The 16423-nt window shown below is 36.9% G+C and overlaps 1 protein-coding gene across 1 annotated transcript; it reads right to left on the reverse strand.

Annotated features, from left to right (window-relative positions):
- Window positions 1-516: 516 nt before the first annotated feature.
- Window positions 517-3555, reverse strand: LOC145032746 (uncharacterized). Its single transcript, XM_078981656.1, has 3 exons — window positions 3235-3555; window positions 1338-1652; window positions 517-1255 (listed from the first exon to the last, which is right to left on the reverse strand). The coding sequence occupies exons 2-3, from the start codon at window positions 1641-1643 to the stop codon at window positions 644-646; spliced, it is 918 nt and encodes a 305-aa protein (XP_078837782.1). The 5' UTR covers window positions 1644-1652; window positions 3235-3555; the 3' UTR covers window positions 517-643.
- Window positions 3556-16423: the final 12868 nt, after the last annotated feature.

Consider the following 16423-nt stretch of genomic DNA (forward strand, 5'->3'; position numbering starts at 1 on the left):
AAACCCTTTGTAGACTCTTATTATGTCCCATAATGTTTTGATCTAGATTAGAAATCGGTACTATCATATCTTGTGAAAAAATCAACATTGTATCCAACACTTCATAAGAAATATATAAACCGGTTGTTTTAAGTGTTGAAATCTACACTTAACGACTACATAACATTGATTGCAACCAACCATCATAAGAAAATATATATAGCGATCATTTTTCAACCGATACATGTTTGGATTCCTTTAACCAATATTTTACTCTAACATGTATGCAAAACCGAACAAAAGATTCACGAGACATGCATAGTAGTTCAATATACTGAGTCATTACCTTGCGATAACTCTAATGTGAATTGATGTCCAGACATTTTTGAGCTATCATTTCGCATGCGTTTGAAATTTCTACTCCAAAAAACACGAACATACAAGTACATAAGACTTACGAGCATTAATTTTTTAACCTAATTCATTATAAACATGTTGAAGCATGAACACTTGTTGGAACAAATGTTAAACAACATAAGAAAAAAAAACAATGGTTCCGGCATAAGAGAAAAACAATGTTTACAACATAGACAAAAAAGCATATAATGTTTCCAACATAAGCAAAAAAAAAAAAAAAAAAAAATTCCAACTAAGCACATAATCCCTACTTAAATACTCCTAAACCCGTAGCAGTCATCTTAATCCATCCTTTTAAAACCTGAGGAATCGCTGGCAATGTCATCCATGCTTCTCTCATATTTATAGACACTCCGAAAATATAAAAAGCAGCTAAAAATAAAGGATCAAGAGGGTCTAACTCAACTAGCTTCAACCTATCATAACATTCCTCAACTGTTGGCCCATCCTTGCCTTTCACCAAATGACGTAGAGCTTTTTCCATATCTAGTGCCAAATCATCAAGATTGATAGAAGAATTTGAGGTTTTAGCCCTTTTACTTGGCCTATCAACTTTAGAAGAAGTATCGGGAGTTGGATCAAGGGAGACACTGAGAGGTGAATCAGCAGAAGCACAGGGAGGCCTATCAACCTTAGAAGAAGTATTAGGAGCTGCATCAGGTGCAACACAAAGAGGTGAATCAGCAGAAGGATCACTAGTCTCACAGAAAATGTCATCATCATCTTCTAGGTCATAATTAGGTTTGTATGCAATATCAAGTGTTTGGACACGATGAAAAGAAGAGGGTCCAAATAGGGTTACACAGAGGTCTGGATAAGGCAATGGGTGTGTTTTCAGTGATGCAGCCTTTGGATGCCCCTAAAACCCAGATTAATAAAAAAATTAAAATCTAATATACCAACATTATAGATAAACGTTAAAAATTTATATATAAACATACCTTCTTAAATTCTTCCCATTCTTCGGTGGTTAAAGTAAAAGTGTTTGTTTGAGGGTTGTATATATTTCCAGTTTTGTTTCTCAAATATACCCATCCTCTGTATTTGGCTTTAAGGTTATCATATGCATTTTTCATTTGCTTGTGTGTCAAGTCCATGCCATACTTTTCTTTAAGAACGCTCCTTAATTTATTCCACGAATCTTTATGCAAGCTTAAACCTTTTCTACCAACTTTGTTCACTTCTTCAATGCATGTTTCTAATAAGCATTTTAGCTGTTGATTTGACCAATGTTGTTTCCCACCCATTTAAACAAACTACATAGCATTTTCAGGGAAAAAAAAAAAAAAAAAAAAAAAAGGTTTCAAGTGAACAACATAGAACCACATCAGAAACATCATAAACAAAAATAAAAAATTCAGAAAGTCTCGGCTAATTTCAGCAGCATCAGCAAAAATAATTAAGCTAACTTCAGAAACATGTATAGATGTCATGTTATTGTGTCTTTTCTCATAAGGATATACTTTTGATTACTGTTAATAGATGAATCCAAAAGCAACACATCAATTTGGTACTACCATAAAGCATTTGAAACATAAAAGTTTAAAGTGAAGCCATTATTATCCTTGGCTTTTGTTTTATAAACATACCATTGTTATTGTAGAAATAAGAAAAACTGAACTTGACAGAAGCCACAAAGTAAGTGTTTGATAAGATAAGGACTCCTACTTTATATAATGTCTAGACATACGGATACAATAAATACATATCATGTCTCAATAAGTATCCACCACCAATAAAAATCAATATTATTTATGCAAAGCCTAAAGAGTTGACTATGATTTTCAAGAAGTCTAAGATTGAGAAGCCACATATATGAAGGGCAGACTAGACCTTTAATTGGAAAAGCTATACATGATAAGATCCATAGCATACCAGTAATTTATACTCAAGACTATATTGTTTTAGCTGAAACTTCACAAATTATTTGTCAAAAGTACCCCCATTTTCAGGGATGTCTCTGAAACATTTGTTGAGATCACAACATACCTTTTCGCTTTGGGGGGAGGAAAAACATCAAGTCCTAAAAACAAAAACCCACAAGTAATCATATAGATTCGACAGGTGTTCACAAACCCATAGTATATTTACAACTACAAACAATAAAAAGGGAAAAAGAAAAGAAAAGAAGTGAAGGTAACTGACATGATCTGCACAACTATGACATGGATACATAGTAACATAGGCAAAAAACTCATTCCTCAAATGAAATATAACCAATAAAGAGGGTTTTATAATGATATACATAACTAAAAAAGACTTAATTAGAGTGCCATAAACCAAAAACCTTGTACTTATACTTCTTCTACCTTCGAAAATCTACCTAAAGAGCTTAGTTTTATTACATCTATCTTAAAAGTAGAAGCAATGTTTAGACTTTCAATTTCAAACCTAATTATTGCACTAACCCAAATGACTACACCAGTCCCTATTCATTACCATATTGAACATGCAGATAGTGAGATAGTATTAGAATTCAAGAAAAGAAACCCCCTAGGTTTGTTATTCTAGGAAGCGGTTTTCTTAAATAGGTACCAATAGATACCCAAATGACTACACCAGCCCCTATCCACAGCCGGTATCCTTCCCCATCCGGCTGCTGCCAGAATTCCAACGCAGTTCCTGCCATTGAACGAGGTGGTAACGGCACCATTGCAGAGGTGAGGACTTACCGGAGCGTCGTTGTTATCAGCAACAGTTGGAAATTGAAACAGGGAGATATTATCGAATGTCAATGTAACATGAAATTACCTAAGGCTTTTGGGTAATGTCTAATGCCACTGTACCAGAGAAATCACGAATGTCTACAGTCTATGAATCAGAAGAGAAATTACATACGTTTCTTGCTGCTGACTGCTGAGTTCAGACTTCCGACGTGACTGTGTCGTCGATCGGTGGGACTGTGACTGGTGGACAAAGTAGGTAGCGATGGTCAACAGAGAAGCGATGTTGTTGGCCTGCTGCTGAGTTCAGACTTCGGATAAGGCTGTGCCCGTCGGAGGGTGGGGCTGTGATTGGCGGGAAACGTAGCGATGGCAACAGAAAAGGGAATGGCGATTTACGTGTGGCACAATGGCTGTGTCGTCAGTGGGGCGGGTTTCGCAGTTCGCTTAACGGATTACGGGAGTCGGGAGAGAAGATTTTGGGTAACTGGTGTGTTAGGGATTATTTTTAAAGCAACGTTTGCCTTTCTAAAAAAAGGCCAAAAAAAAATGTTTAACTAATGAAAAAAAATCTTTTAAATAATTTTTTTTGTGTAAAAGAAAAATTCTTTTTTTAAAAGTCACGAATTTTGAGACTTTTTAACTTGAAAAGTTGCTTTTTATCTAAAAGCAAATATAAACACATTTTAAAATTATCTTTGGAAAAAAATCACTAATAAAAAGTCATTTTACTAAAAAGATTTTTAACCTTAAAAATCAATCTCAAACACCCTTTTGGTATTTGGAAGCAGGAACAGTGAAATTGCAGATTTTGTAGTAGGTTTATGGTTGGAGCCCTAAGCCCATTTTACTATGGGAAAATGGGACAGCGGTCCGACTACGTATTACGACTTTGCTTATTAAGTCCTTAAAGTTATTTCCGTGTTTTTAAGAGAAGTTAGTGGTTTTTGTCAGGTCGATTTAGTCATTTTGGACAAAATAAAAGGGTAACCCGGTTATATATTTGCCATATAGATCTTGACTAATCACTCTTGGTTCATATAACCTCTCTCTCACACACACACACACTCTCACACACACACACACATTGGTGTCCTAGAACTCTATGTAAACTACAACTTACTCCATCTTTTTTCTTACAAACTATCAAAATGGTGCAATCATACTCGAATGAAATCGTTTCCATGAGAAACAAAGTCATTTTCATCAACAAATGTTTGTGATCTTCGATCTTCAACCTCCATTTCAAATATGTTTTTATATTTTAGTTCATACGTGTGTTGTTAAGCCTAGATTTCAAGAACAAACCCAAATTTGATCTTCACCGTCTTCATCAAAAATCAAGTTATCCCTATCACCCTCCTTCTTCGGACCCCTACATATCTGATTTCCAACAACACCAAATCGCGATCTCTCATCTTCTCCACCCTCTTTCATCTCTTTCTCCCTTTGAAACAATGAGGTTCCAACGAAAACCATATCAAGAACATAGACTAATCTGAGTAGACCCAAAGGAAGGGAAAAGTTGCAACAAGATCTTGCTCGATATTTGCTGCAAACTAGATGTTGTGTCAATCATGAATTTTGCTATATTGACATCGAAACTCAAGTGTGATTGTTGAAGAACTGATGGATTTTGATACAAAATATAAGTTTGTTTTTCACAAAAACCGGCAACCGAAGTCTTTAAAAACAACAAATTTATTTTTAGTTCATAACAAAATCAAACCATCAAGGATCCATTTATAGACGTTAGAATGAAATAAAACAACCAAAGAGTTTTTTGAATGATAACATTTGAAGCCTTTGAGCCCACTTGGTTTTGGGGTGTTGATGAAGATGGAAAGATCAAAGAATATGATCTTCTCTAAAGTATCCACCATCAAGAGTAAGGTACTTGGAATGCTAGTTTCTTCTTGTATTCTTGAGTGTATTAAGCCTTTAAGTGATTAACTCAAATAAGCACTAAAGGAGACAACTCAAGGAAGCTTTAAACCACCAAACTAACTTCAAGAGAGAGAGAGAGGGAGAGAGAGAGAGAGAGAGAGGGGGAGGGGAAGGATAAGAGTAACTTGGTCCATATGCTTCAAGAGGAGAAATAAGACCAAAAAACTACCAACTTTTTCAAGCCTCTTACTCTTTTTTATATATTACCATGCGAAGTAAAGCCTACACATTATTTAAATATAAAGTATGGGTTATATAATAAAATACTCTAAAGTATTTCTAGGCTTTAGAGGCATGGGGAGACAAAGCATGGAGGTTGGAAAAACAACCTTCATATTTGTTTAAAAGTTTTGGTCATGCCTCTTGAAAAGAGGAAGATTCTTTAATTTTTATAAACTCTAAGTTTATAAAATATAAAGTTTATCTTTAGGTAAAAGACAAAAGAATCCAACTAATCAAAAATGTTGTGCATGAATTATTAATTCATACCATGCATATGAAATAATGACTAGTTATACTCTTTTATAATAATTATTTTTGTAAAACAAAAATTATTCCCTAATTAAAATACAAAAATTGATATTATTTATTAATAATCAGATTAATAATAAATACACAAAATGTGCCAACTTGATAAAGGTGTGACCCTATAGGGTTCACCCGAAGGTTTATGAACGACACCTTCTTGACATGGAGTGTCAACTAACAAGCTTGAGGGTTCACCCGAGGGGTACCCGTCGTCGGTAGCAGATGCTCTACCCATCCTCTCATTTGGTTTAAGGAATAGCCTTCGTATCTATGCTCTATGTAGCACTTTCCTGTAAAATATTCCTATCTTCCAAGTACTGTAACTAAAACTACTATGATGTCAAAATTTTCCCTTTGTTGGTATGATGTAAGACCTACTCCAAGGTCGAATTTTATGAACTCTATGTAACTCCATACCAACTATAATGACAGAAGTAGTTTCCGCAATATGATCATCTCTTTTAAATTCTATTCTCACACTGTATTTCTCTTGATATCCCTAAATGAAGTCTTATTGCCATTTTATCTTTTATAGATAAAAGATGTCGCCTCGCAAGTGTCCAAACAAAGGCATGCCTGTAAATCAAACTCCACCACCACCACCACTTCCACAGTTTGATGTGGTGATGTTCCAGGCTGTTGTGACCACGACTGTAACCGCAACCATGACTCAAGTAAATTCTGGTGGCGCCAGTGGAGCTGGAACTGATACCAACTCTAACCATGGTGAAAGCCAAACGAGTACACGGGAGTGCACCTATATAGACTTCATCAACTGCAAACCGATGTTCTTTAACAGAATTGGAGGAATCATTGCAATGTCTCAGTGGTTCGAAAGAACATAGTCGATCTTTGATATTTGCTCCTGTCCCGAAGGAAGAAAAGTAAAATTTGCTACCTGCACCTTCTCTAAAAGGGCCCTGACATGGTGGAATGGCCATGTCAAGTCAATCACACTGATAGTGGCTAACGATATGCTGGGAGACACTAAAAGATCTAGAGTACTGCCCGAGGGGTGAGGTTCAAAAACTCGAAGAGGAACTGTGGAGCCTTAAGATGAAGGGTTCTGGCATAGTGGCCTATACAGCCAGATTCAGCGATCTGGTGACCCTATGTCCAAACATGGTCCCCACCGAAAACAAAAAGATCGAGAGATACATCTGGGGTTTGGTACCCCCGTATCAAGGAAATGTTCTGGTGTTGAACCTTGCGACCTTTGATAGTACCAAACAATTGGCCAAGAGGCTTATCAATCACGGGGCTCCTCCTCCAACTGTTGTCTCAGCACCAACCAAAGCGTTCAACAACAAGAGAAAGCGTTGGGGCCGAAAGAAGGACAATACAACTCAAACTTCTTCCAAGAACCAACAGGTTGTGGCTGCCTGTGCTGCCACAACCCCTGTTGTCCCTGTACCATCAAAACAATATGCAGGGAGTCTACCTAAGTGCACCAAGTGCAATTTCCATCACAACGTCCCCTGCTGGGAAATGCACTGCACCAACTGCGACAGGAAAGGCCATACTATCCAGTTTTGCAAAGCACCACCAAGACCCATCACCCAGGTCTCTAGTACAGGAGTAAGTCAGGCCTGCTATAGGTGTGGCGAGACAGGGCACTTCAAAAGAAACTGCCATAAATCTGGGAATGCGGGTGGAGCAGGGAGACTACTTGCTATTGGTCACAATGAAGCCATGGCAGACCCCACGGTGGTCACGGGTATGTTCCTCCTCAATAATTCATATGCATGCATCCTATTTGATAATGGGGCAGATAGGAGCTTTGTGAACCTTTAAACACTTAATTAATCAGGCACCACAAGCACTAAAAGACACCTTCATCGTAGAAATGGCTAACGGAAAGACAGAGAGTTCTAACGACATTTACATAGGTTGTACCGTAATGCTACATAACTATTCATTTCCAATCGGCCTCGTACCTATGTTAATCAAGAGTTTCGACGTTATTGTGGGCATGAACTGGTTGAGTCTCCATCGTGCCGATATTTTGTGTTTCGAGAAAGCAGTCTGTCTAAATCTAACGAGTAGCGAAACCTTGTTGATCTACGGCGACAAACCCAGTACGAATCTTCATATCATCTCGAGCATGCAAGCCCAGAAGTACCTACGAACGGAATATCGTGCATTCCTTGCTCATATTGTCGATGTGAACCAAGAAATGAAAGACCCAAAGGACCTCCTAGTAGTATGTGACTTCCCTGACGTCTTTCCGGAAGAACTACCAGGGTTACCACCCCAACATCAAGTCGAATTCAGAGTCGACTTAGTTCCAGGAGCTACCCCCGTAGCCAAATCACCCTATCGTCTAGCACCAGCTGAGATGCAAGAACTATCCGGTCAACTTAGCGAACTACTCAACAAGGGTTTTATAAGACCAAGCTTCTCACCTTGGGGATCGCCGGTCTTGTTTGTGAAAAAGAAAGACAGATCGTTCAGAATGTGTATCGATTACAGAGAACTGAATAAGCTAACCATCAAGAGTTGTTACCCCCTTACCCATATAGATGATTTGTTCAACCAAATGCAAGGGGAGAGATACTTTTCAAAGATTGATTTGAGATCTGGGTATCACCAATTATGAGTGTTAGAGGAGGATATTCCGAAGATAGCCTTTCGAACTAGTTATGGGCACTACGAGTTCGTAGTGATGCCATTCGGATTAACTAATGTGCCCGCGGTATTCATGGATTTAATGAATAGGGTGTGTCATCCTTACATGGATCAGTTCATCATTGTGTTCATTGATGACATACTTATCTACTCTCGTAGTAAGGAAGAGCACAGTAAACATCTGCGGTTGATCCTAAAAACGCTACTGTCGGAGAAACTTTACGCGAAGTTTTCAAAGTGCGAATTTTGGATCCGGAGAGTCACATTCTTAGGTCACGTGGTTAGCAAAGAGGAAATCCACGTGGACCCTTCCAAAATCAATGCCATTAAGACCTAGTCAGCACCGAAGACGCCTACATAAATTCATCAATTTCTAGGCCTCGCTGGCTACTATCGCAGATTCATTAAGAACTTCATGCGGATTACGAAACCTCTTACTACATTGACCCAGAAAGGCATGGCCTTTGACTGGAAATAGAAGCAAGAGAAAGCATTCCAAATGCTGAAGCGATCCCTATGCACCGCACCGATACTATCCCTCCCAGAAGGGATAAAAAACTTCGTGGTTTATTGTGATGCATCCAACTAGGGGCTCAGCTGTATCCTAATGCAACGAGGTAAGGTCATCGCCTATGCCTCTAGACAGCTAAAGACACACGAGGTCAACTACACCACACATGATCTTGAGTTAGGAGCAGTTGTGTTTGCTCTGAAGATCTGGAGACACTACTTGTATGGCACGAAAAGCACTATCTTTACAAACCCAGCCGGCAGCTAAGTGGGCCAACTTCGCTAATTTGAGGATTGGAGTCTAAAATGGCCACACTTGTGGAAAGTTTTTTTGAAGAAATAGTCTTAACTAAGTTGTAGTATATGTTACAAGGTTTCCATACATATAAAGAACGTTGAAATCCGAGTTATAATGAAGAAGTTATGACCAGTCGAAGTTTCGCGACAGAACCGACACGACACTACGCGATGTAAATAGTGAATTTAAGTTAGAGTGATATTTGGCCTTAGCAATCTAAATGAAAGTTGTAGAATACGTTAAACCGAGAGTGTGCATAAAAAGAGCGTCCAAATATGACTTCGTATGAAGAAGTTATGATTTTTATAAGTTTCAGCTTAACAGTATGCAGCCCGAAACATGAATTTGAGATCGAGTGATTTTTGGTCGAAGCAACTAAACTAGAATCGAAGAACTCGTTATTAGTAGTGCAATGATAAAAAAGACAGACGAAAACGAGCGCCGTATGAAGAAGTTATGAATTTATAACGAAATTTTCCTGTCCCGGCCTACTAAAAATAAATAATAAAAATAAATTCAAAATTAGCCGACGGAGTCTAAACTAAAGTTGTATAGCGTAGTCTCACCTACGCGTAGATATAAAGAATATCGAAAACGAATCTCGTATGAGGAAGATATGAATTTTTGAAGTTTATTAAATAATTAGAATATTTAATTTAAATATAAAATCCGATATTATCCGAAGGGGGAGGAGTCACCGGCCTGATTCGAACTACGCCCAGCATAATTTTGGGTTACACCCAGCGTAAATCGGGGTTTCAGCCCCTATAAATAGAAGTCGATGGCAACCGAGTTTCCTTGCTTATTTCTTCCTTTCTTTCTCATTTTTGCATCGTTTTGCGTGCAAGAAATACCCCGAAGCCTTGGTATCATTCCCTAGCCCCGAAGCAAGTCCCGAAGATGAACCTTGGTGACGATGTGACTTCGTGCCTATTTAATGAACCTTGGTGAAGATGTGACTTCGTGCCTATTTTATGAACCTTGGTGACGATGTGACTTCGTGCTTGTTGAGTAAACCTTGGTGACTATATAGTTAGCGCCTGATAGTTATGGATTTAGTATCTGATAGATAAACTTTGGTAGCAATGGACTTCGTGCCAATTCCTTAGGTAAATCCTTAGGAATAAATGAATGAAGGATAGTGGGTTCTTAGGGTAAACCCTTGAGAAAATAATGGAGATATGGGGATAGGTATTTGGGTTGATTGTTTGATAATTCAATATAATAAATGTATTATTGTGGGTTGAAAGCCCTATATGCTCACTAGGCTCCCACGCCTGACCCACTCAATTTTCTTTGTATCACAGGTATCAATACAAAGACATATTTCACTGAGATTAAAGGAGATGTAAATCATTAGTGTAAATAAATGTAAGTTATGTTTATGCTTATGTGTCTGTATCGGAACATGACATCCCGAGATTTTGTTATATAATGAAAATACATTCCCTTTGAGAAAAGTTTTGATAAATTCTTCTCATATTTTTTTGGAAACAAATTCCGCAACTCTTTTAATCAAAATATTACTTTGATTTTATAAAACAAAGCATAAACAAATCGGTTTTTCTGGCCGTGAAAATGGGGATGTCACACTCCGGTACACTGGTCCTTTCAAAGTGACCACCAGATTAGGTAAGGTAGCATATCGGTTAGAGTAACCTATAGAGCTAAGTCAGATTCAAAACACCTTCCACGTGTCCCAGTTGAGGAAGTGTGTAGCTAATGAGATGGCAGTGGTACCCCTTAAGGACATTTAGGTGGATACGAGCCTGAATTACATTAAGAGGCTGATCGCAATTTTGGATCGAAAGGTGAAGGTTCTGAGGAACAAAGAGGTACCCCTGGCTCAAGTCTAGTGGCAACATCGGAGAGGGTCCAATTTGAATTGGGAGCCAGAGTCGGAAATGCGGGGGCAGTATCCAGAGTTATTTGCGGAACATGACTTCGAGGGAGAAGTCTAATTCTAGTAGGGGAGAATTGTAACATCCCAAGCCCAGGTATATCTTGTAACCCTGGATCTTATGAGCATTGGTCCATTTTGGCCTTATTAGAGAAAATGTGGTAAATGAGTACGTGGGGCGTACTAGAGTGTACCCTCAGCGTACTCATATGTATGCATGTGATGCGGAGGCCACCTAGTACGTTGGGCATACCAGAGGGTACGCCGGGCGTACTCGGCCTAGATTGTTAACCCTAATTGTTGGCGAGTCCCCTATATAAAGGATATGATGGCCTCATTCCTGACCGCCATTCCAAGACACCAAACCCTCCTAACCCTAATTCTTCGTTCTTATAGCTTATGAGTGCATTTGGGAGCTTGTGAGTGTATTTTTGTGTTCTTGAAGTGGAGAAGAAGTCTTGAAGAAGAAGGAGTGGGATTATAGGCTTTGGATCTAAGCTTATTTTAGGGTGGAGCTTCATTTTGAGGTATAAAGCTCAAAGCTTTCTCACTCTTATAAGATTATTTATATCCTTTAATATACCGTTTACATTTCAGTTACATGTGGTTTGAAATCAAAATCTCCTTTTAAAGAATTTAAAAATATGATTTTTAAGGTTTACATTAACTTATAACCTTTTAATTCCATTCAAATGGGTAGTCACCATTGGAACCACCAATTACTCATATAATATCTATAGATCATTTGAATCATCATGAGACCTCTTCAAGCTTAGGTACAACTTCAACATCAATTTGAGGTTCTAAACCCTCACATTCCATCACAGAAGATGGAATCAACCATTCCATAGAGTGAATAGTGATACCTTGATGTTCTAGTTTATGGTACAAGCATCAAAACACAATAAAATCTTATATGAATCATCGAATTCATATTTATGAAGATTATTGTTAGAAACACCCAAAAACTCAACATTTGTATTATCAAACAGTTTAATAAAAGATAGTACATATGATTACATAACTGATGGATTTTGTATACTACAACATCCTATGGTGCACATACAACCCTAAATACCTTGTATTTATGTTTTCACAAATTATACATGCAAATGATTTCCAAGGCATTAAACCTATAACTAGCATGTATTTGACATAAACCAAATAAGATACTAGTTAAGGTAACATACCTTTTATGTAGCTTGAAGACTTGATGTATTTGGCCTTAAGAGCTTAGCCCTAATAGTGTAGACGCCTCAAATGAAGTCACAACATATCATGAACAAAGGTGACTCTTGAGAGAGAATTCCATGCATCAAAACACCTCCATCTTTCTCTAAGAAAAGAAGCACACATTTTTGGTCATGAAGCAACATATTTATATGGTGGATTACAAAGGTCATGGGTATAACCCAAATCCATACCCATGGGTGTTATGATCCATGGTTCATGTGGCCCAACTCTCATAAACTTGGTCCAACATGGATCATAAGCCCAACACATATAAATATAATTAATTACCATAATTAGTCTCCATAGATTTAATTAGTCTCCTTTGATCACTAAATTAATTCCAAGTTAATTCTTGATCAATACTAATTAAAGCATATGATTTCATATTAATATATTTGAACTTATAATATATTAATAAATCATATATAACCTTCTCTCAAGAGTCAATCCTAACAAATTGTCCTGATGATATGCAACCCAAATGGACCATGCTACTCTCGGGTCCAGTACATACCAATAATAGTTATGGGCTTAGACATCTAATACAACAGTCTCCCACTTGGATAAGTCTAAAACTATTATTGCAAGTATGACTCCAAAATCCGACTAGCAATCGTAGCTTTTAAAAAGCCGTTGTCACACTCTGACCTAGTCAATGACATGTCCATTAGATAAGAGATCATATATTACTCCATTCTAGATATCATATGGACTGAGACATGGATTATAATCATTCTCTCTGTCCATTTGTTGTTACCCGATTTCTGATTTATGATGATCTACTAATTGAACAAATTCAAATCAGTCCAGGCCCGACCGAGCACTTACGTCTATCATCCAAGGGTAAATGGAATGGATAAAGTTCAACTCATATGCTTGTACTAACTACTTGTTGAATCATACACAAAGGCACATTTTATAACATCAAGTTATTGATGTGTTTTCGTACAATCAATGTATAACCAACTCATAGTGAACAAATCATATCTCTAGGTTTGAAGAATATAAGATATTATCGTCTCATGATCACTCGTGATAAAATCCATGAAGTGATTCAAATGAGCGTGGGTTTAATCTAATACTCGAATCTCATTCCATGAGCACTCATGAATGTTGTAGAAACTTTTGCTATGTCTAAACACTTTAGACATCTACAAGCCCAATTCATGACAGTCTTGATTCATACCTACTTCCAACGTATAATTGACTGTGGAGAGTTTGAATAACCTAGTTATTCGGGAAGTCAAAACATGCAAAGTGAAACACAAGAATAATATTAATCCTATATGGACCCAACCACTTTTGAGAGTAAATAAAACATATTTTATTTAAACACCATATCAATTACTCATTATTCATTGTATAATGTTTCAAATAATCAATTTTATACTTGAATCAAAACAATAGTCATTCCATGCTCCAAGCATACAAACTATGTTTGCCTAAACAATAGCTATGCCATACTCCAAGTATGCACACTATGTTTGTCTATGATCAATTGAACATAATTCCAATGATTCTCATTTCACAATATATCAATTGAACATAATTCCAATGATTCTCATTTCACAATCCCAAGTCCTTATCGTAAATGTAAGAATTCCAAATTCCTGCCATTTACCGAACTCTGTTAGATTCTAAACTTATATGCATTGATCCTCTTATAATGACTATGCACAAAGTCACAAAGACTTGCCAACAGACATTACAGAGTATTCCAATGGAGATCAATTCCATGGAAACGAATTCTCAAATTCAAGGTACATTCCTTTGAACATCTTTCTTGCATTAAGTTTTCTAATCTTACACAGATTTAATGAATAACTTCCACCTATGAAACATTTCCATATTCCCATTCTAACTATCACTTCTAAATAAGAGTTGCATCCTTTCAGAATATGTCAATATGGTCCTTTTCCAAAAATTTACACCATACTTCCAATTCTCCATGATCAACCAATCTTTGGTAAACCTCGGATTATCCTCGACAATTGCTTAATCATTTCAGTCATATGCAGTTCTGGTCCTTTTTCCCTCTTAATGCCCTAGGCATTCGGAAAATTTAGAACACATAGAAATATTATAGCATATGTAATCGATCCTATACTCGAAGCATATGGGATATGATTGGGTCAATTCGACTTGACCATGGCCTTTCTCTTTACTATTGGGTCAATTTGACTTGACCATGGCCGATCCCTTTCCATTAGGAAGAGAAAGCTTTTCTGGACTTCTAATATTACCATTGTCAATGCCCATGAAAGTTTGGGAAGTAGATCTTCCAATCAAATTTGTTTTACCAATACTGCAAATCATTGTTGATTCAGCAACAACAAGCAAATATGTAAGATCAATAAGGTTCATGTCGTGATCTTTCATCAAGGAGTGACTAAAGAACCCAGTCAACAACCAACTTCCTCGAGACTTCGACACCCAACTCTCCCAGCCTATCAAATGTAACTTCATTTCCAAGATGTAAGCACATATAGACATTGCTTGCCAATAGGGATTGAGTGGCCTTGAAATTTTCAAGAACTTGTGGGTTAGGGAGAATAGTTGGAGGAGGTGGAGGAAGAGAAGTATAGATTTAGGAAGATCATAGTTGTCTGAACCAGACATCTACAATGGGATAAATTCAAGTTAGTTGATTTAAGTCCTTAATATAACACCCAATATGAAAAATTAAGGCTAGGACCCAACACAATATTTTATAACTTGGAAGAGGGATGCCGTAATCCAAGTTGTAAATATATTTGAAGGTAGGCGAATAACGATTCGCCAATTTCCACCATGAAAACCTAATAGGGTTTTAATTGGATTGAAACTCCTAGATCTTTTGAGATTCATCGAACTTTTCAATGGCATGTTTAAATATCGGTTGTGCCCTCTCAAGTTTGTGACTGAGATGCCGAGGATCACAAACAAGATCTGAATAACCATGTAAATTAACTTGGTACCCTTAATTTTTATCACTTAATTGATGTGGCCGGTTACCCACACACGCTCCACTAATCTATGATAAAGATTAAGTTACCCTTTGCCACTTATACTAGTACATGTTAGTGTGTCGGTTACCCACACATGCTCCACCAATGACTTGGTAAGGTACAAAGTGTAATTTTATGGGTTAGCACCAAATTCATATTTTCCTAAAGTAACTGAGATTGGGAATTTAATAAAGTTTAGTTACTTTATATCTATCATTATACTTTTAATGAATGGAGAATTAATGTCATGTCAAACCCGTTCGGATAACAACCCTCCACCATTCAAGGAAGCGGTGGGTAAGAGTGGACACCCATTAAACTGCCATTTTATAGGCACTAACCTTATACCCTCGTTATAGACTGGCTTCATGAATGGGCCCTACTAACGATAAGACTGACTTTGTTCTTATACATATATATAACTATTAACTACTAATATTAAAATAGTATAAGGGTTGAATTTTAACCTTTAATATTCAAAGGGTTTAACTTGGAATTAAAGTATTCATCGGGGGAAACTTTACAAATTCCAAAACTTGTGGGAAAGTTTTGAACAATTCAAAAAACTTTTGGTATCAATAACATATGAGTTTAATATGGCTTTTAATGACAAAACTCTTGAAAATCCATAACTTGAGGACAAGTTACGGATGTCATAAAACAATTTATGGGAAAAACTCTTCAAATACATAACTCATGACATCTAAAGACTCATTAACAAGAAAGATTTTTGGTTTTCCATAACTTGAGGACAAGTTATGGAATCCATTAAAGTCAATTTATATTATCTAATAAACAAACAAACCTGTCAAGAAAAAATTATGATCTATATTAAACTCATATGAACAAGACAATTTAAATCAAACAATTTTCATGCAATTAGCCTAACCATTAAACTAATACAAAACAGGAAAGTTTTGATAATTATCTTTTGAATTGGATTAGAATGGTAATTACCACATCAAATACAAGTTTATAAGTTCAAAAACAGCTTAGGGTAATGATTCTAGTCCCCAGCCCAGAACAACATAAAATCGATTTTTTCAGCAATTGCATCAAGTATAATTGAAAACCAAGCCTATGCTCTGATACCACTAATGGGTTTTGTATACTACAACATCCTATGGTGCACATACAACCCTAAATACCTTGAGTCTATATTTTCACAAATTATGCATGCAAATGGTTTCCAAGGCATTAAACCTATAACTAGCATGCATTTTACATAAACCATATAACATACTAGTTAGGGTAACATACCTTTTATGTAGCTTGAAGTCTTGACGTATTTGGACTTAATACCTTAGCCCCAATAATGTGGAAGCCTCATGAA

Source organism: Lactuca saligna, chromosome 2, assembly GCF_052625555.1.
Source record: "Lactuca saligna cultivar CGN05327 chromosome 2, ASM5262555v1, whole genome shotgun sequence".
NCBI lineage: Eukaryota > Viridiplantae > Streptophyta > Magnoliopsida > Asterales > Asteraceae > Lactuca > Lactuca saligna.

Coding starts and splice junctions, on each gene's coding strand:
- LOC145032746 (XM_078981656.1), bottom strand. CDS start 1,643: ATGGGTGGGAAACAACATTGGTCAAATCAACAGCTAAAATGCTTATTA. Junction 1,256..1,337: donor AATGGGAAGAATTTAAGAAG/GTATGTTTATAT, acceptor TCTGGGTTTTAG/GGGCATCCAAAGGCTGCATC.